The sequence below is a fragment of the Saccopteryx leptura genome, chromosome 2 (assembly GCF_036850995.1).
Source record: "Saccopteryx leptura isolate mSacLep1 chromosome 2, mSacLep1_pri_phased_curated, whole genome shotgun sequence".
Taxonomy (NCBI): domain Eukaryota; kingdom Metazoa; phylum Chordata; class Mammalia; order Chiroptera; family Emballonuridae; genus Saccopteryx; species Saccopteryx leptura.
The window spans coordinates 313,747,419-313,769,703 of record NC_089504.1 but is presented as its reverse complement, the minus strand read 5'-3'; the positions used below and the strand labels follow the sequence as shown (position 1 = coordinate 313,769,703).

Below are 22,285 nucleotides of genomic sequence, written 5' to 3'. Positions count from 1 at the left end.
CTTGGGTTCAAGCTGGTGGGCTTTTCCTCAAACCAGATGAGCCTGCGCTCAAGCTGGCAACCTTGGGGTCTCGAACCCGGGTCCTCTGCATCCCAGTCCGACGCTCTATCCACTGCGCCACCGCCTGGTCAGGCTTATGTAGTAATTTTTATCACCTTGTTGGCCAATACCATTCTCTGACCATTTCGTATGCAGTATTTCCCCTTTCCGATGATGTAATAACCTTCCTTTGCTAGTGAGCCTTTCTTTTTTTTTTTCTTTCTTTTTTTTTTTTTACAGAGACAAGAGAGAGAGAGAGTCAGAGAGAGGGATAGATAAGGACAGACAGACAGGAACAGAGAGAGATGAGAAGCATCAATCATTAGTTTTTTGTTGCGACACCTTAGTTGTTCACCGATTGCTTTCTCATATGTGCCTTGACCGTGGGTCTTCAGCAGACCAAGTAACCCCTTGCTCGAGCCATCAACCTTGGCTCCAAGCTGGTGAGCTTTGTGCTCAAACCAAATGAGCCCACGCTCAAACTAGCGACCTTGGGGTCTCGAACCTGGGTCTTCCGCATCCCAGTCCGATGCTCTATCCACTGCATCACTGCCTGGTCAGGCCGTGAGCCTTTCTTTAAAATATAAAAAAAGAGAGGAGCGAGTCCTCTGGTTTCCATTTTTAAAGCATTCTCTTTTGGAGCCCTAGGGCCTCACCTATATCCTTTTCAGACTTGGATCTATTCTTTGACCGATACCCTCCTTAGCAGCTTCATCAATTGTGATGTGGGTGCTCTTTTCATTTAAAAATTCTCATTAAGCCTGACCAGGCGGTGGCGCAGTGGATAGAGCGTTGGACTGGGATGCGGAAGACCCAGGTTCGAGACCGTGAGGTCACCAGCTTGAGCGCGGGCTCATCTGGTTTGAGCAAAGCTCACCAGCTTGAGCCCAAGGTCACTGGCTCCAGCAAGGGGTTACTCGGTCTGCTGAAGGCCCACGGTCAAGGCACATATGAGAAAGCAATCAATGAACAACTAAGGTGTTGCAGCGTGCAATGAAAAACTAATGATTGATGCTTCTCATCTCTCCATTCCTGTCTGTCTATCCTTCTCTCTCTCTCTCTCTCTCTCTCTGTGTCTCTAAAAAAAAAAAAAAAAAAAAAAGAATGTTCATTAAAAGAATCACCCAGAAGATGCTGAAGCTTTTAATGCATTTGAGAAATATACCCGTTTAGACTTCATGGGGTCTAGAAACATTTTCAATCAGCAGAATGATGACTATGTGCTTAGTGTACACAGCACCAGAGACACAGTACTAACACAGTCCTTGACTGCAAGGAACTAATGATCAAGTGGGGGAAGAAAGACAAGCTACAGACAATCATACTAGTGATGTAAGTCATTGCTTTCATCAGAATTCTAGATTTCATTAATTTCAAACCTCAACCCCCATATAAGAGAGTCTAAAAATATAAAAAAAACCCAGAACATTCCTTCTTATATCAAGAGTTATATATAAGGTTCCTAGATCAATATATACATAAGCTTTCCTGGGATTCTGTAAGCAGGAATCTTTTTTTAATTTTTTTTTTTTTTTACAGAGACAGAGAGAGAGTCAGAGAGAGGGATAGACAGGGACAGTCAGACAGGAACAGAGAGAGATGAGAAGCATCAATCATCAGTTTTTCATTGTGACACCTTAGTTGTTCATTGATTGCTTTCTCATATGTGCCTTGATCGTGGGCCTTCAGCAGACCGAGTAAGCCCTTGCTCAAGCCAGCGACCTTGGGTCCAAGCTAGTGAGCTTTGCTCAAACCAGATGAGCCCACACTCAAGCTGGCAACCTCAGGGTCTCAAACCTGGGTCCTCCGCATCTCAGTCCAACACTCTATCCACTGCGCCACCGCCTGGTCAGGCCAAGCAGGAATCTTCTTGAATATGCTTTCCAGCCACTGTTCCAAAGTTCCATTTTAATCAGAACTTGATTAGTAAAAATATAACACATTCTCAATTACCTGAGGAGTAGTAGGTTCCAGATCCTTAATTAAGTTATAAGCTTCCTGTACATCATCTGAAATACAAAAAAATGAGAAGCTATACTGGTCTACATTTCAGCAAACTCTTCTAAAACAGTCCCCGAAAAGTAAGATCCTTCAGTACTCAAATATTCATGAGAAACATGACCTATATATATATTTTTTACAGTGACAGAGAGAGAGAGAGGGGGGGGGGATAGATAGGGACAGACAGGAACGAAGAGAGATGAGAAATATCCATCATTAGTTTTTTGTTGTGACACCTTAGTTGTTCATTGATTGCTTTCTCATATGTGCCTTGACCATGGGGCTGCAGCAGACCGAGTAACCCAGGGGTCAGGAACCTTTTTGGCTGAGAGAGTCATGAACACCAAATATTTTAAAATGTAATTCTGTGAGAGCCATACAACGACCCGTGTACGTTACACATTATCCAATAAAAATTTAGTGTCCCGGAGGACAGCTGTGATTGACTCCAGCCACCTGCAACCATGAATATGAATGGATTGTAATACATGAGAATGTTTTATATTTTTAACATTATTATTATTTTTATTAAAGATTTGTCTGCAAGCCAGATGCAGCCATCAAAAGAGCCACATCTGGCTTGCGAGCCATAGGTTCCTGACCCCTGGAGTAACCCCTTGCTTGAGCCAGCTACCTTGGGTCCAAGCTGGTGATCTTTGCTCAAATCAGATGCGCCCATGCTCAAGCTGGCAACCTCGGGGTCTTGAACCTGGGTCCTCTGCATCCCAGTCTAATGCTCTATCCACTGTGCCACTGCCTGGTCAGGCAAAAACATGACCTATTTTATCCATCCTCTAATTCCCTGTCAAGTTCAATGTTGAGTGTTTATCCTAATGATAACCAATATCCTTACGAAATCCATATCTAAATGAAATACCTAAAAAAGTGTTCAAGCAAAGAATATGGATTGAGTATTACATACCAATGACATTACTGTTATCTAAGAAAAAGTTATTTAAAAAAATTTTTTTTCAGCCCTGTCCGGATAGCCTGGTTAGTTAAGAGTATCACCTGATATGCAGAGTTTTCTGGTTTGATCCCCAATCAAGGCACATACAGAAACAGATCGATGCTTCTGTCTCTTTCTTTCTCAAATCAATCAATAAAAAATATTTTTTTCAATAGCAACAAAAGAGAGATATGTACAGGGGTGGGCAAAAGTAGCTTAAATTACCAGCCATCATTACCTAAAAGATAAATCATAAGTAAGGATATTAAGTAGTAACAATAATAAGAAATAATTCAAATGAATAATATAATAATAAATAATGCAAAAATAAACTGTTTTGTATATTCACAACTGTAACCCTACTTTTGCCCATCCCTGTATTAAGTAAGCATGTAAGAGTGAAATTACATGGAATTTGGGATTTGCTTCCAAAAATTTCAGCAAAAAAAAAAAGGGAGAGGGAGGATAGATGGAAAAAAAATTGTTAATATCTTGAAAACTACTGAATCTGGGATGAATATTTGTGTGTCCATACTAGTGACTTCTGTTTCTGTTTAAAATTTTTTTAATGAAAATTCATTTATACAATACATAAGTGTGTCTGTAATTCTTGTCCAAAGGTGTATTTCCTTGTGCTTATTAATCACATCTTAGCAAGCACTGTTTAAAAGTTCATATTCTTATTTTAATAAACAAATTTTCTTCAATGAGGAATATGCTGTGTGGTTGGTTTCTACTAGGCACCTAAAAAGGCCCGTGCTGTTAGTCTGAGGCCAGTGATGGAGCCACCACCAATGCGTGGTTGCTACTACCCTGTACTTATAACTGTCAGATAAAAGACTGCTTCAGGCACATGTCTAACAGGTTTAACCTTACTTAGAGGCAATAAACATCACATTCTCTTTGAATCATAATATTTCTCATAAGAAACCAGGGTACAGAGAAACAGAAAGGCAGACAATTAGAGCAAATAAAAAATCAGTTAATGATTTTTAAAAAATTTAAGATGTGGATGTACACTATACATTGGGGAACCCTAGAAAAAAAGAAAGAACTGTCAGGAGGAAGAAAGGAAAAAATGTTAAAACTGAAATAGAATGGGAAAAGAATAAAGGAGAGAAAAACAAGACGAAAATAGAAAAACAGAATGAAGGAGAAGGTTGGAAGCAACAGAGGAGGAAACAAAGGCTAAAGAGTAAAGACACAAAAAATAAGCACCAGTAAGTTTGCTCTGTGTTATGAACCTATTGCCAATATATCTGGAAGTAATATGGATTTTACTGTTGTTGTTGTTGTTGTTTTTTTACAGAGACAGAGAGAGAGTCAGAGAGAGGGATAGACAGGGACAGACAGACAGGAACAGAGAGATGAGAAGCACCAATCATCAGTTTTTTGTTGCGACACCTTAGTTGTTCATTGATTGCTTTCTCATATGTGCCTTGACCATGAGCCTTCAGCAGACCAAGTGACCCCTTGCTCGAGCCAGCGACCTTGGGTCCAAGCTGGTGAGCTTTACTCAAACCAGATGAGCCCAGGCTCAAGCTGGTGACCTCGGGGTCTCGAACCTGGGTCCTCCGCATCCCAGTCTGATGCTCTATCCTCTGCGCCACTGCCTGGTCAGGCAGTAATATGGATTTTTTTTTTTTTTTTCATTTTTCTGAAGCTGGAAACAGGGAGAGACAGTCAGACAGACTCCCGCATGCACCCGACCGGGATCCACCCGGCACGCCCACCATGGGGCGCCACTCTGCCCACCAGGGGGCGATGCTCTGCCCATCCTGGGCATCGCCATGTTGCGACCAGAGCCACTCTAGCGCCTGAGGCAGAGGCCACAGAGCCATGCCCAGCGCCCGGGCCATCTTTGCTCCAATGGAGCCTTGGCTGCGGGAGGGGAAGAGAGAGACAGAGAGGAAAGCGCAGCGGAGGGGTGGAGAAGCAAATGGGCGCTTCTCCTGTGTGCCCTGGCCGGGAATCAAACCCGGGTCCTCCGCACGCTAGGCCGACGCTCTACCGCTGAGCCAACCGGCCAGGGCAGTAATATGGATTTTAAAAAGCTAAGCAAATAGTTCAATTAGAGCAGGGGTCGGGAACCTATGGCTTGCGAGCCAGATGTGGATCTTTTGATGGTTGCATCTGGCTTGCAGACAAATCTTTAATAAAAAAAAATAATGTTGGCCCTGGCCGGTTGGCTCAGTGGTAGAACGTCTGCCTGGCGTGCAGAAGTCCCAGGTTCGATTCCTGGCCAGGGCACACAGGAGAAGCGCCCATCTGCTTCTCCACCCCTACCCCTCTCCTTCCTCTCTCTGTCTCTCTCTTCTCCCGCAGCCGAGGCTCCATTGGAGCAAAGATGGCCCCAGGCGCTAGAGTGGCTCTGGTCGCAACAGAGCGACGCCCGGAGGAGCAGAGCATTGCTCCCTGGTGGGCAGAGCGTTGCCCCTGGTGGGCGTGCTGGGTGGATCCCAGCCGGGCGCATGTGGGAGTCTGTCTGACTGTTTCTCCCGTTTCCAGCTTTAGAAAAATACAAAAAAAAAAAAAATGTTAAAAATATGAAACATTCTCATGTATTACAATCCATTCATTTTCTACCACTCATGTTCATGGTTGCGGGTGGCTGGAGCCAATCACAGTTGTCCTCCGGGACAACACCAAATTTTTATTGGATAATGTGTAATGTACACGGGTCGTTTTACGGCTCTCATGTAATTACATTTTAAAATATGTGGCGTTCATGGCTCTCTCAGCCAAAAAGGTTCCCGACCCCTGAATTAGAGGTTAAATGTTTTAAGATATATCTTTATAAGCAAGGTCAGTAGAAAGTTTTCTTACCTTGACGTAGGTAGTAAATGACTAAGTTTAGCTTAGCTTCAGGAATGACATCAACTAGGGGTGGCAAAACCTGCAAAGCTCCTTCACCTCCCCGGAAAACAACCTAGAGACAGAGAGTCTGTGTTATTATGGCAGTAAGTATGATACACGTATTGGTGTAAATGTTTCAGGAGCTGTACTTACAACTAGGTACGTGATACCCAGCTAAAATAGCTCTGGGAATCAGTTGATATCTTCAGAACTTTATCATGCACTGAATGTATTATTGCCTAATTCTTCCTGTGCTTCTAACTATTTCTCTTCTTTCCCCATCCTCTGATTTTGATCGTTGTATTTAAATATTTCATTTTTTAACCCTATCTAAAACCGACCTCCACTGTCAATTTTAATACTCTTACTTTTATTCATAGCACTTATCACTTCATTTCACATATTTTTTTATCTGTTTATCTGTTATACCCACCAGCATATAAACTCCACATGACAAGGAACTTTGCATTTACTGGGAATTCCCAACCCCTAGAACTGTAACTAGCATAGTTACAGTTATTCTTTAAAAGAATAAATAATATATTTTTGAAGCTCTCTATATACACATGACCTCGACCTCACAGAAAAAGTCATTATCTAAATTATACTAAGTATAAAAAATAGAGTAAATGAATTACATATATTTCCTTTTCATAAAAACTTTAGAACTCTTAAAGTACACAATTATTAATGAACCTTTTTTCTAGACAGATAATCTACATCAAAAATCTCATGAAGGAATTTATATGACCATTTCTGAACCTGCTTTCTCGTCTCTAAATGGCATTAGTAATGTATACCTTTCAGGTATACATTAATGAGTTAAAGTGGGCTAAATGTGTGGCAGATAGTAGATAATATTAGCACCTACTGTATGCCTGTTATTATAATAAGCACCAAGGTTGCAGCTGAAACAAGTCACTCCCCTGTCACTACACAAGCTATATTCAAGTGGGGAGACATCTTCCAAAAACAAACATGTATGTTGCCATATGTTTATATGCCATAGAGAATAGCTAAAAGAAAAACAGCATCCACTAAAGGGCAGTTGAGCTCACTATTTTGTTCTTAGAGCCTGGCACAATGTCTGGCATATAGCAAGATGTTTTACAAGTAAAGATACAGAAATTAAGATAATCAGGCATGGCCTGACCAGGCGGTGGCACAGTAGATAGAGCATCGGACTGGGATGCGGAGGACCCAGGTTCGAGACCCCGAGGTCACCAGCTTGAGCGCAGGCTCATCTGGTTTGAGCAAAAGCTCACCAGCTTGGACCCAAGGTTGCTGGCTTGAGCAAGGGGTTACCCAGTCTGCTGTAGCCCCACGGTCAAGGCACATATGAGAAAGCAATCAATGAACAACTAAGGTGTTGCAATGAAAAAACAGATGATTGATGCTTCTCATCTCTCTCCGTTCCTGTCTGTCCCTATCTATCCCTCTCTCTGGGATAGATTGCCTCTCTCTCTGTCTCTGTAAAAAAAAAAAAAAAAAAAAAAAGAGATTATCAGGCATGAACTACTTCTTTTGGTTCCTTCATATCTTAGATCCTGTCTTCTTGATCTTATTCTAACTCCGTCTGAACCTTGTTTATACATTAATTAATGATTCTATCTTCATTAGCCCTGGCCCTATTTCTCACTTTTAAACATACACAAGGGTTTTTGCTCTGTTGAAAAGTCTTGCCCTGGTGCCATTGTTCCCTCTGGATAGTACCCTATTTTCCTCCTTTCTTTCCACTTGGATCTACACTGCCTTGCACATCTTTCTAAATGTTAAGTGAGGGGAACAGAGTTTGCCACTCCAAAATATGCCATTTTAGGGGGGATATTATTTTAAGCTGGTTACCTTTCAGAAACAAAAGACTCAAGAGTATCCTTCTACCTCCCCCTTACATGTGTAAAGGAATTTAAATAGAAAACCTGAGCCAGGAAGGGAGCTGTTGTAGATAAATGTATTTTCATGTGATCTAAGTGAGGCAGACAGAGAAGAACCCAGCAATGCCTGTTTGTTAGACTCTTCCTTGAGTCCCATTGTTCCTGGGTGGCCCAACAAGACTTTGTTTACCGAATGTTTGCTCCCTCCCATCTACCTGTGAATTGCTTTGAAGCCAAACCACTACCCTCTTTCTCCTTGGCTCAAGATGCTTATAAGCCTCAACTGCCTAATTTGTCCTCAGGACCCATATTCTTATGAAACCCTTATATGTATACATGTAATACATTTGGTTAGTTTCTCATATTAATCTGTCTCATGTCAATGTGATTATTAGAAAAACCAGAGAAACTTAGAAGAGTAAAATAAAAATTCCTTTTCTTCCCCCATATATACAGGGTAAGCAGAAGTAGGTTTACAGTTGTAACACCAATAATACAATAATTAATAAATAATAACACAAGAATAAACTTGTGGACTCACAACTGTAAACCTTCTTTTGCCCTTCCTATATATTACTGCCCTCCCAATAGGATTTTCTTGATTGAAGGGCATGATATCTTAAAACTCATTTTCTCTCTGCCACAGCAAGGAGGAATTCATTTGCAGTAGAGAAATATTTGCTGAGATATCTCCCTTCAATTGTCTTTCTATCTGCTGAGATGTATGAAATGGGGTAGGGCTCAAGTCAGTCAAGATGAGAAACAGTTACCAGATTGTGCCTGATGAGTTCTTTCGCAAATTCAAAGGAAGAAGCGTTGTCCATCAAGCTTTTGAGTTCTGCCTGAAATTGAAAAGGAAAGACTTATGAAATTGACAAGTGTGGCGTTCTAACACCACATGTGTATGCAATGCTTTATAGCTCTAAGAACTCTAAGAAATAATATAATTATTATTATCCTCATTTTACAGTTAAGAACACTGACGCTTATAAAAGTTACGTGATTTGAACCTGACACTAAGCAGCAAGTTTGGAATCGGTGGACGCAAGCCTGAAGACTCCCAGGGTTAGTCTTTTCCTTCAGGGCCGAAGGCAATAAAGGAGCTATTAGCAATGAAGTAGATTCTTCAATCTGACCATTCCACCTGTATCCTGACTTCTCATAGCGCCTCCTTCCTGCAGAATTGCTATTATTTACATAACTCAATTAAAATACCTCTTCCTTCTATGACATTGTTTATTAGACCTATCCGATCTCTTCTGTATTCTCTTACTCCCTTAACACCCTTAAAACAAATGATAAGCGATTTCTAGGGTCTTCACTAAGACAGTAGACTCACTTGCCCCTTCCTCTTCCTTGGCTTTCTGCTATTCCTACTTGACCAATCTGTAATTTTGTGTTATTCCCCCACCTCCTTTTTCTATTTTCATCAGTGGGTAGCTAAGCTTTCCTGGATAAAATAATTAAATCCTTGATTGTTCTCACTCAGCACTGAAAGCGTGTTCTACCTGAGTCCAGATGGGAGTGCACATCTACTCAGCCCTCCTTTTATTCATCTCCTCTCTTTAGTACAGCAGCAAGTCCAAAGTGATGGGTAATATGAGACTAGATCAGCAGTTTTCAAGCTTTTAAATCTCAAAATCCCTTTTATAATCTTAAATTTTATTAAGGATCCCAAAGAGCTTTTTATTTTTTTCAAGATTTTATTTATTGATTTTAGAGAGAAGAAAGCACTTTTGCCCTGAAGGCTTTACTGATTCTATAAAATTAGAACTTTTAGTTGATAGTCTTGCCAGGCAACAAGAACAGAAAACAAAGCCTGGGACCTGCACAGGGAGTCTAGCAGGAGACCCTGCCCCACAATCAGCCAGGACTCCACAGAGCTCTGCTGGCAAGAGAAGCATGAACTAGAACTAGAAAATCCCTAGTGCAGAACCACAGTGCAGCTAGGACTCCATGGCCAGTTCAGGCAATCTCAAGCCTTGAATTCGGTTCAAGGTGATCCCAAACTGACAGTTCTTCCACATATCTGACGGAACAGATGGGTCTCACTTAGGAAGAAAAGTGTCTTCATCACAGGCCTTAAATTATTCCTGAAATTTTTCAAATACTGTGTTGAGCACAAAGTCAAAGATAAACTGACATACAAAGAAGCTAGACTCCTCAAGGGAGAAACAAGAAAAAAAACCCAGAATCAAACCCACAAAAATTTCAGACATTCAGATTATCAAACTCAGATCACAAAACAAGAAGGCTGACCATGCTAAAGAAAATAAAAGACAAGCATGAAAGCCCAGAATTGGAACCAGCAAAAGGTGAAGATATTTAAGAAATAACTTCTAGGCCTTGGCCGGTTGGCTCAGTGGTAGAGCGTCGGCCTGGCGTGCAGGAGTCCCGGGTTCAATTCCCGGCCAGGGCACACAGGTGAAGTGCCCATCTGCTTCTCCACCCCTCCACCTCTCCTTCCTCTCTGTCTCTCTCTTCCCCTCCTGCAGCAGGGCTCCAATGGAGCAAAGTTGGCCCGGGCACTGAGGACAGCTCTATGGCTTCTGCCTCAGGCACTAGAATGGCTCTGGTTGCAAAAGAGTGATGCCCCAGATGGGCGGAGCATCGCCCCCTGGTGGGCATGCCGGGTGGATCCCGTTCGGGCACATGCGGGAGTCTGTCTGACTGCCTCCCTGTTTCCAACTTCAGAAAAAAAAAAAGAAATAACTTCTAGAACTATAAAATATAGTAACCAGAATTAATAACTGAATGGTGGGTGTTATATAAATGAGCCTTCACGGCCACTGTGAATTGGCCTATAGCTTGTTTATATTTTCACAGTAGGCTGAGAAAATATTAGCTCAAAAGCTTTCTGGCACCAAATTCAAATTTCACACACCCAACTGTTTTAAATGTAGCCTAAATAAACATATTTCTAGTCTTTGGGATCTTGCTTGTTTTTCTTTTCTTTTTTTTTTTTTAATTTTTATTGATTTTAGAGAGAGAGAAAGGAAAAGAAAGATGGAGGGGGGCAAGAGAAAAAGTGAGAAATATCGATTTGTTGTTCCAGTTATTGATGTATTCTTTGGTTCTTTTTTTTTAAACACTTTTGTAAAAATTTTATTTATTGATTTTAGAAAGAGAAGAGATGGACAGAGAGAAAGGTGGGTGCCGGGGAGGAGTGGGAAGCATCAACTCATAGTTGTTTCTCATACGTGCCTTGACCAGACAAGCCAGGGGCCTCAAACCAGTGACCTCAGCATTCCAGGTTGACACTCTCTCCACAGCACTATCACAGGTCACATCATTAGATTTTTTTTGTTTTGTTTTGTTTATTGTGACAGAGACAGAGAGAGAGAGACAGACAGATAGGGACAGAGAGATAGGAAATGGGAGAGATGAGAAGCATCAATTCTTCGTTGCAGCTCCTTAGTTGTTCATTGATTGCTTTCTCATATGTGCCTTGACTGGGGGGCTACAGCAGAGCGAGTGACCCCTTACTCAAGCCAGTGACCTTGGGACCTTGGGCTCAAGCCAGCAACCTTTGGCTCAAGCCAGTGACCATGGGGTCATGTCTATGATCTCACACTCAAGCCCATGACCCCGCACTCAAGCCGGTGACCTTGGGGTTTCGAACCTGGGTTCTCTGCATCCCAGTCCGATGATGCTCTATCCACAACGCCACCGCCTGGTCAGGCCATTAGTAGATACTTGGATATGCCCTGATCTGGGATCATACCTTGGCATAATGGGATGATGTTCTAACCAACTGAGCTACCGGGCCAGGACCTCTGTGGTAACCTTGAAGAAGACATGGAGTTGTACAAAGCAAAGGAAGACAGTCTGGGAATGAGAATGGTGCATGCAAAGCTGTGGCAGCCAGAGAGGACGGTGTACAGTGCAAACTAGCGGCTGGTCTGGAAAGGACACCACTAGAGAGAGGGCAAGAACTGAAATAAGAGATGAGGACCGCAGCAGAGGCAAAGGAGAAAGGGCATAGATGAGAGATATCCAGACCACAGAACTGCTAGGAACTGGCGAATGATTAGATGGGGAAATGAAGAAAAGAGTGATGATATCCTCGTATCCGATGTGATTTACATATTGCTGACACTGAACCACAGAGCCTCAAATGTATTTCAGAGGAAGAACTGACACTATTCTATTTGAATGCATTTGAGTTCATGTAAGGCATCTAAGTAAAGATCATTGACATATATTAAGCATACACAGAAAATCTAGAAGTCAAAATTCTTTTTAGACTATCTAATACATATAAATATTGATCTAATTAGGTTCTTATAGAATCACCCTGGCGCCTGACCAGGCAGTGGCGCAGTGGATAGAGCGTCAGACTGGGATGCAGAGGACCCAGGTTTGAGACCCCCGTGGTCACCAGCTTGAGCGTGGGCTCATCTGGTTTGAGCAAAAGCCCACCAGCTTGAACCCAAGGTCGCTGGCTCCAGCAAGGGGTTACTCGGTCTGCTGAAGGCCCGCGGTCAAGGCACATATGAGAAAGCAATCAATGAACAATGAACAACTAAGGTCTTGCAACGTGCAATGAAAAACTAATGACTGATGCTTCTCATCTCTCTCCGTTCCTGTTTGTCTGTCCCTCTCTCTGACTTACTCTCTGTCTCTGTAAAAAAAAAAAAAAAAAAAAAAAGAATCACCCTGGCAATGATGAAGACTTATAGATGACAGTTTCGTGAATAACCCGGGAAGTGTACGGTGATTCAAACTGGAATTAAGTTAAAAGCAAATTTCCATCAGTACCTCAGCAGCTTTGCCATTGTAAAGGCGGAAATGATTGCAGGCCTTCAGATTGAGTGCGATGGTGCTGTCTGGAATCCGCTGAAGGTAAACAGCTAGAACGTCCTGAGACACATCATAGTAATCCAACTTATAGTAGCACAGAGCCACATACACATTGAGGGCAAGGTATTCCCTATTAGATAACAGAGTGAAAAGTTAACAGTTTAGCCTACTTTGTAGAAATGTAAAATTACAAAACTTTTTTTTTAACAGATCAAAAGAACTGCAAGGAAAAGAGGATACGAATTTGCCTTTTCAAGAAGGCAAGATGTAATCAGAGCAGTATTTTTCTTTTTGTGTTGTAATATTTGGGCATCTTGGTAAGTAAAATAAAAGATGACAACTAGAGCGGATAATGAAAAGTTCGATTCCTACCTGTTCATGTTAAACAACAAAAAAAATACTGACATTCGGCATAATTGAGTATGAATGGAAATAAGCACACACCTTTCAGAGGATGGACAGACAAGGCAAGGAGACCAAGGACTGAGGATGGGAGTGGGCGGGAGACTGACAGTAAAGCAAAGAAGGAGGAAGGGAGGTGGATGAGCTGTTTTGGGAATGTGGGAGAGCATCCAGGTGGTCAGTGAGAAGATAGCAATGTTTATTTTTCAGAATGGTTTGTTTCTAATTTCCTCAGCAAATTACCTAAAATATACAGCAACACTGAAATGTAGACCGTGCATTTTTCAACAGGGGGCGATATCACCCTTAAATAGGGCAAAAACTGGTTCTAAGGCCCTGGCCAGTTGGCTCAGTGGTAGAGCGTCGGCCTGGCGTGCAGGAGTCCTGGGTTCAATTCCCGGCCAGGGCACACAGGAGAAGCACCCATCTGCTTCTCCACCCCTCCCCCTCTCCTTCCTCTCTATCTCTCTCTTCCCCTCTCGCAGACAAGGCTCCATTGGAGCAAAAGTTTGCCCGGGCGCTGGGGATGGCTCCGTGGCCTCTGCCTCAGGTGCTAGCCAGGTGGATCCCGGTCGGGCGCATACGGGAGTCTGTCTGACTGCCTCTCCGTTTCCAACTTCGGAAAAATACAAAAAAAAAAAAAATTGGTTCTAATAAAAGAGGTAGGAAATTGTACTTTATGTAGAAGGCAGAGAGATACACACAGTATATAAAGATATACAGTTTATGTGTGTTATTAAAATTTCATGGGGAGATATGGGAGGGGAGTTAAGGGAGCCACTTATACAGCGACAGAAAGTGGTTTGACCGTAGGTGATGGGCACACAGTGCAATGAATAGTTCACGTGTCATGAAGATCTATACCTGAAACAGACGTGTTCCTATGGACCAATGTAATCCCAGTGAATTTAATTTCTAAGTAAAAAAATTAATCTATTAATTTTTTAAAAATTTTCATGGGAGGGCAATTGGGAAAAATGTCTAAAAAGGCTCCTTGGAAGGGCGATAATGAAATAAAGGTAGAGAAACCTGAGCTAGACAACAAGGAGTTCTTACTCTCACCAAATGATCCACTAACAGATTTAAATACATGGTGATACTAGATCCAAAGGACACTAGGTCCTCAGCCAAACTAGTTACAGAAGAAACTAACAAAAAAAGAGAGAGAGATTTTGAGTAGGCATAAAGAGACACAGACCTGTTATCTAGCAGAATTCGCTTATAAATATCGATAGCTTCTTGGTAGTGAGATCGCATGTAGTGAATCGAGGCCAAACTGAGCTGATCTTCCGTGATATCCTGAAGATTCTGATGGAAATTCATCAACTTCTTCTCATCATTAAACTAAAATTGGGAGAGAGAACAAGACAGGTAAAGACTCACAGTGGAGCACAGTCAGAGAAGTCAACACCTGTGTTATAGAGATTTTAACCCCTCCTTCTCCTCCAGCCATTATGCCTCCATGTTCTTCCTGTTCCTTTTGGTTCTTGTCCTTTCAGGGAATGGACGCACCTCCACCGGCACAGTCTTAACAATGGCCAGCCTGGAAGTTACAGCTAATATTAATTACTTGACCTTCTCTTCCTCTTACCTCCTTTTTCTCTTCTTTTCTATTTCTTTATATATTCTCCCTTGAGACATAATAGGCCAACAGTAATCAAAAGAGAGTTGGTGTAGCTACACAAATATGACAGAGTCAACTTTCTGTGAAAAATCATTTTTATAGAGACATTTAATAATGATCTGTTTCAATCTACTGACTAGATGGACATAAGAATTTCTAGTTAATTGTGTTTTACTGTTGTTGGTAACAAGAAAAAGAAAAGAGAAAGATATTTTATTTTTAATTTTTATTTTTTTTAAGATTTTTATTTATTTATTCATTTTTATTAGAAGGAGAGAGGAGAGAGAGGGAAGGAAGAGATAGATAGAACAGGGAGAGGAGCAGAAAGCATCAACTCTCATATGTGCCTTGACCAGGCAAGTGCAGGGTTTTGAACCGGCAACCTCAGCGATCCAGGTTGACACTTTATCCACTGCGCCACCACAGATCAGGTAAGAAAGATATTTTAAAACAAACAGTGTGAAATCAGAATATGAATACCTTGTGAGCCAAGTGAAAGAGGAGGCGGTTTTGAAGTCGACTTTTTGGAGCTGAAAAAAAAAAACAAGCTGCTTATTAAAGAACTCAGTCCTTAGTTGCCTATGGCACCTAGTCCCGTGAAGGAATGACGTGAGACTCATCTATGCTTCCTAAATCCTTACCTATCTGCTCCGGGTAGATCTCTGCTCTCTGATTTTATATATATAAGGTCTACTGGAAAGTTCTGTCTGTTTCTATCACAACAAGTTTCGACATGTAAGCACATATTTATTTGGCGCATGTGTGCCTCTCTATTTTTATCACTTAATGTATACATACTGACGGAGCAAATTAACTAAAACAAAGTTGATTCACGTTAGTCTTATGTGTGAAGCCATAGTGTACCCATGGCTACTGATAAAGTTCATTTATGCCACTGTATTGTATACGAATTTCAACAAGGAAGAAATGCTACAGAAGCATGTAGAAATTTATTGAAAGTGTTTGGTGAAGGGCCCTGGCCGATTGGCTCAGTGGTAGAGCGTCGGCCTGGCGTGCAGAAGTCCCAGGTTTGATTTCCGGCCAGGGCACACAGGAGAGGCGCCCATCTGCTTCTCTACCCCTCCCCCTATCCTTCCTCTCTCTCTCTTCCCCTCCCGCAGCCAAGGCTCCATTGGAGCAAAGATGGCCCGGGCGCTGGGGATGGTTCCATGGCCTCTGCCTCAGGAGCTAGGGTGGCTCTGGTCACAACAGAGCAATGCCCCGGATGGGCAGAGCATCACCCCCTGGTGGGCATGCCGGGTGGATCCTGGTTGGGCGCATGCGGGAGTCTGTCTGACTGCCTCCCCGTTTCCAGCTTCAGAAAAATACAAAAAAAAAAAAAAAGTGTTTAGTGAAGGTACAGTTTCTGATAGGACATGCAGAAGATGGTTGGAAAAATTTGAAACAGGTGATTTTGACCTTTCCAATAAGCCACGTTCTGGGCGACCATCTTTGATCGATGATGATGTTGTTAGGACCATGTCGGAGCAAGATCCTTTTCTGACAACAGCAAAGATCGCAGAAAGGCTTAATTCAGCTCAGCAAACCATTTCGGACCATATTTGGAAGATAGGATTGGTGTGGAAATATATTATTTAATAAAGTTTATTGACGGTAAGAAAAATTTGTATTTTGTTTTATTCCAAAAACAGACAGAACTTTCCGGTAGACCATATATATATATGGTCCCTTCACCAAACACTTTCAATAAATTTCTACATGCTTCTGTAGCATTTCTTCCTTGTTGAAATTCGTATACAATACAGTGGCGTAAATGAACTTTATCAGTAGCCATGGGTACACTATGGCTTCACACATAAGACTAACGTGAATCAACTTTGTTTTAGTTAATTTGCTCTGTCAGTACGTATACATTAAGTGATATATATATATATATATATTTTTTTTTTTTTAGTCTGGTCCCCACCTGTAACAGCATCAAGAACCAGAAGAAAGACATCCTAAGGTTCTGCTCTTCCCCACCATTCGTTCTACCTGAGTCTATTATGGCAGACCACAGTACAGCACCCCACACACATCACCTGCCACCGTGCTGTTCACTGAACCAGACGCAGGAAATCAACAGTTATGAAATCCACTCTCACTCAGCTGTGCTTCCTAGCATCCTTTGTCAATTCCTTCTGAACTCTCCTTTCCCATAGTTTTACTGCCCATATTCTCTTAAAGGCTAGCCAGCCTCTAGTCCATAGATTTCCTAGCATGATAACCTGCCACACTAAAGCAGGTAGCCAAGCAAAATGTTTAACACCTTTCAAGTTCAAAGTACCCTTTGTATGCTTGAAGAATTTTTCTAATTCTGTACACCTAATCCTATATCTCTTTTTGTTCCTGTTTGTTGAATTTATTGGGGTGATACTGGTTAACAAATTTATGCAGGTATCAGGTGTGCAATTCTACAACACATCTCTGTACACTGTGTATTGTGTGCTCACCACCCCACGTCAAATCTGCGTCTATCATCATTTGTCCCCCCTATAATCTTATATCTCTTTACAAGTCATACTTAAATGTATAAAAAAGAAAACATATAAGAGATATAACTACTTAATAACATTCTGTGTGTCGAACACTGTTTTAAGCACAGATAAAACAAGTGACTTCAAGGCCCTTATAATTGAATTAGGAGAAACTACATTAGTACATATGACACAATTTGGGTACAAATGAAGAAAGACTTCAAGTTCCATATTTGCCATGAATTTGAGCTGGAATTCTTTCTAAATATATATATACATATCAGTTAATTTGCTAAGACTTCTATTCTTAAACACATTCTCCCCTAACAAATGTAAAATAAAAAAAATTTTTAAATGCATTTCCTTGCCCACTTTCTCTACATTTCTTTTAATTTAATTTGATTCATACTCAATTTATTTTTTTTGAGAGAGAAGCATTGATTTATTGTTCCACTTATTAGCGCATTCATTGGTTGATTCTTGTATGTGCCTTGACAGCGGATCAAACCCACAACCTATGTGTATCACTATGAGGATCTAACCAACTAAGCTACCCAGCCAGGGCCAAAGTACAGATTCCTAAATTTAACTTATTTGGCTTCTCATTCAAAAGCAGATAAAGCAGCTATAAAATCCACACCTATAAGAGTTTGAACAACACCACCCAACTCCTATCAAGAGCATGAACATGCTATCATGATGGGGTCCAAGAAAGGTACCTTACCCTTTTTTTTTTCTCATTCTTCTGCCAGAAGCTGTACCTTCTGAGAAGGGGGCGGGGAACAGCCCAAGAGATTAACTCTTCCTTTAAACATACATTTGCTCAAATCCAACGTTCTTTGAAGAGTTAAGCTATCTTTTAGCTTTCTAATGTTACTTGATTTTTCATCAACAGAAAAGAGAATTAAGTTTTTAAATCTCCAAAATGACTCTTACTACTAGTGGTGAATACTAGATATTAAAGGGGCACACTTTACCTTTAAGTCCAGCAGCTTCAGATTGTTTATACATTCCAAGAAAAAAGTAGGTGCAGGCCAGATTCACCCAGACCTCAGGATTGCAATTTTCCTCTTTTGTAGCATTTTCATATTCCTGAAATATATATTGAGCTCAGTTCCATGCATGCAGGGCTGTGGTCCACAGAATCTTACACTTGTTTTTTTCCCCTTTTTAACATTGATATGAGCTAACAAGCTGTAGAAATGAAAAATAACTAAAATGTTTTATTTTTACTAACTTAAAAAGACATACACAAGATACTTTATAAAAATGCATAGGTTCAGTTACCTTTCATTCATTCTAATTGTTTTCTTTTTTCAAATTGAAAGAGAAAGTTTAATCAGCAAACAAAGAGAAAGTATACCGGAAAGAATTGAGCAGGCAGCTGAAAGAGCTGCCTCTAATTGTTTTTTTTTTTTTTTTTTTTTTTTTACTTTTTAATTCATTTTAGAGAAGAGAGAGAGAGAGAAAGAGAAGGGGGGGAGGAGCAGGAAGCATCAACTCTCACATGTGCTTTGACCAGGTAAGCCCAGGGTTTTGAACCAGCGACCTCAGCGTTCCAGGTCGACACTTTATCCACTGTGCTACCACAGGTCAGGCCTAATTTTTTTCTGTCTTTACTTGGCTTTACATTTTCTTTTTTAAGTGAGAGGAGAGATTGAGACAGACTCCTGCATGCGCCCCAACTGGGATCCACCCAGCAACCGCCATCTGGGGCCGATACTCAATTCAACCAAGTTATTTTTAGCACCTGAGGCTGACACTCGGACTCATGAACTATCCTCTGGAACCAATCAAGCCATTGATTGCAGGAGGGAGAAGAGGGAAAGAAGCAGATGGTTGCTTCGTTGCTTCTCCTGTGTACCCTGACCGGGAATTGAACCCTAGACATCCATATGCCTGGCCTACACTCTATCCACTAAACCATCCAGCCAGGGCCAGCTTTACATTTTTAAAAAGCATTTTTTTTTCCAAGGACCCGTTTCTGAGATTCACTTTTTTTTTTTTTTTTTTTCTTTATTCATTTTTAGAGAGGAGAGAGAGAGGGAGAGAGAGACAGACAGAGAGAGAGAAGGGGGGAGGAGCTGGAAGCATCAACTCCCATATGTGCCTTGACCAGGCAAGCCCAGGGTCCCGAACCGGCGACCTCAGCATCTCCAAGTCGATGCGTCATCCACTGCACCACCACAGGTCAGGCCTGAGATTCACTTTTATCAAATATACTTTCCATATACTCTTACTATATATTTATCAATCTATACCAGATGCTTTTGTTTCTTTTTCTTACATTGGGGTTACCCTCCTTTCTTCTACATCTTCCATAAATTCTACCAGCCTATATACTGTCCTTTTCACATCTTCACTTTCCCTTCACCAATTTTGTTCTTCTCTCACCTCATTATCTGATCTTGGATACTTTCATTTTAGTTATGCAGGTTAAGTATCCTTAGAGTACATTTTAGGAGTAAAAATATGTGGGAAATGTTTAAACAATTTCACTTATGAATTAAAAATGTCTTGCCATAAGGCATCTATAATTTTTTCTAGGTCCAAAGTTCTACAGATTGATCATTAGATAGGTAGGGTTTACATTGTCCAAGAAAAACAACTTCCAAAACTATACTTGCAAAAATATAATGTAATATTTCCTATGTCTAAAAATAACCAAACAAAATAAAAAGTGAGTTCTTTTGAGAAAAGACTCATGAAAACTTTTCTATCAAATGGTCTATTTTTCATCTCCTGAAGATTGACTTAAATATTAATATGTTGTATAATCTTATTAACATATCTAAAAGCAAAAGGTAAGCAAGATATATATATATATATACTTGAACACATAAAGATTTCTGAAGCAACACATCCAAAAGAGTCAGTGGTGGCCTCCATTAACAAAGAAATAAAATTGGGGACAGCAGATGGGGTGGCTTTTTTTTTTTTACTTTGTCCCCTTCTATATTGTTTAAATTTTATAATGAGCATGTATTATTGCAATACAAAACTTAATAACATTTTCAAAGCCCTTGTGTTATAAAATTTCTTTTCTCTTTTTTTTTTACTAACCTCCAAAGCTCTCTTATAATCACCCAGGTGAAAAGCACAGTATCCAATCCACAAATTAGTATCCTCTTCTTGTTCCCCAACATGACGTTTGAACTTTAGGTTAAAATTTCATGAAAAAAAACAATCACAGAAAACTTTTTAAATTAAGCTATTTTTAAAAATACACTAAGTTACTTATGAACAATAAAAAATCATGAGTAATAAAAGCAAGTCAATATCCAGTTTAATTAAACCAATACCTACAGAACTCAGCATAATTTCCTTGCAACTGTCACATGAATTTATATTTTCAAATATTTAACATTTATTCTTCTGTAATTACTGACACCGCACTTCAGAAAGTATTTAAGCTTTATCCTCATAACAATTCTTGGTGACATTTAAAAACTTAAAAATGATGTGAAATATTTAGTCCCAAATAATTGAAGGTAGAAAGATAAAGCCATAACCCCCAGGCCACACAGCCGGTAAGTATGGTGACAGGGACTTATGGTAATATTTGACTCCAAATCCCATGTCTCACCCTCCATGCTCTACTGCATTCAACCTGTCCCATTAGTACACATATATATTTACTCACAGGCTAGAACTGTTACTGAGGACAAGCCACTAAATCACTCTCTGACCATTGTACAGGTTTACCAGGACCTACAAGAGTTAAGGATGTTCAGAAGACTGGTATCACGTGTCCACTATAAACAAATATTTATGAATTGTTGACAGAAGAGTCAAGAAATTAAAAGTCATGTTTTGGAGAAAGCCTGAACCCTGAAGGAGGAATCTGAACTACTTTGAGAAGGTGAGATTTTTTCATTCCACAGGATGATAAATCAAAAACATGGGTGGAAAATTAAATAGTGAAACATGTATTTACAGATTATCACTACAGAACTTTGGGTGCCTTAGTTATTATAAGATGAAGGCATTCTTTGATACTTTCTTATCTGTTATGAGAACTTATTTCTGTAGCTAACTCCATCATATTAGAAATCTTCCTCTCACCTGACCAGGTGGTGGCGCAGTGGATAGAGCATCGGACTGGGATGCAGAGGACCAAGGTTCGAAACCCTGAGGTCGTCGGCCTGAGCACAGGCTCACCAGCCTGAGAGCAGGGTTACTGGCTTGAGTATGAGATCATAGATGTGACCCCATGGTTACTGGCTTGAGCTCAAAGGTTGCTGGCTTGAAGCCCAAAGTCACTGACTTGAGCAAGGGGTCACTCACTCACTCTGCTTAGCCCCCCAATCAAGGCACATATGAAAAAGTAATTACCAAACAACTAAGATGCCACAACAAAGAAATAATGCTTCTCATCTCTCTCCCTTCCTGTCTGTATGTCCCTATCTGTCCCTCTCTCTGTCTCTGTCAAAAAAAAAAAAAAAAGACTTTCTCTCTAAATGCTGTGAATTTAAGTTCAGTGCCTTAGGTCTGAAGAAATTCTTATTTGAGGTCTCCCTGAATTTATCCTAGGAATTAAGGAGAATTCATGGGACTTCCTTATCCCTACCATGGAAGTTCCCATTCTCAAACATCGTGGCACTTCTACTTAAAAGCAGTGTGGGATTACACAATAGGAAAATATGGTCAATGTCTTAAAAGATTGAAAAAAATTAGATATATACACACCACTCAGTCCACTAAGTTACAGAACAAGAAGGTCCTTCTAAGTTGAGTCCTACACTTTAAAGATGAGAAGGCTGATACAAAAAAGTTAACAACATGCTCAGTACCAGATCTCTAGGAAAAAAAATATAGAACTACCCATGGAAGACTGAGAAAGATATATAAGGCTAATTAAAACTATTATTGTCGATAGATTATGAGCAATAAGTCTGGAGTCGTGCTTTGGAGAAATGATTGTGGTACAACATAACCAGGCTTGCTGTCCAACATCATCTCTACATTCTCTGGTGCACTCCCTCACTCTCCCATGGCATGTGCTTCCCACAGTTTCTCAAAGTGTACTGTCCTTGGACCACCTATGTCAGAAGCACTTAGGCTATCTGCCTAAAATGTAGGTTCCTGAGCACCACTGTAGAGTGATTCTGTAAAGAATCAGAATCCCGGCCCTGGCCGGTTGGCTCAGCGGTAGAGTGTCCGCCCGGCGTGCGGGGAACCCGGGTTCGATTCCCGGCCAGGGCACATAGGAGAAGCGCCCATTTGCTTCTCCACCCCCCCCCCCACCTCCTTCCTCTCT

General features: G+C 40.8%; 1 protein-coding gene across 4 annotated transcripts in view; it reads right to left on the bottom strand.

The window, feature by feature from the left end:
• IFT56 (intraflagellar transport 56) overlaps window positions 1-22,285 on the bottom strand; it is a 61,262-nt gene that overhangs the window by 17,955 nt on the left and 21,022 nt on the right. For all 4 annotated transcript variants that reach the window (XM_066362835.1, XM_066362838.1, XM_066362837.1 and 1 more), the window contains exons 3-10: window positions 20,089-20,181; window positions 18,003-18,117; window positions 15,029-15,078; window positions 14,123-14,268; window positions 12,481-12,652; window positions 8,490-8,561; window positions 5,816-5,918; window positions 1,993-2,048 (exon numbers count right to left, since the gene is read on the bottom strand). In XM_066362835.1, the coding sequence (XP_066218932.1) occupies window positions 1,993-2,048; window positions 5,816-5,918; window positions 8,490-8,561; window positions 12,481-12,652; window positions 14,123-14,268; window positions 15,029-15,078; window positions 18,003-18,117; window positions 20,089-20,181 (807 nt within the window). The remainder of the gene's footprint in view (window positions 1-1,992; window positions 2,049-5,815; window positions 5,919-8,489; window positions 8,562-12,480; window positions 12,653-14,122; window positions 14,269-15,028; window positions 15,079-18,002; window positions 18,118-20,088; window positions 20,182-22,285) is intronic.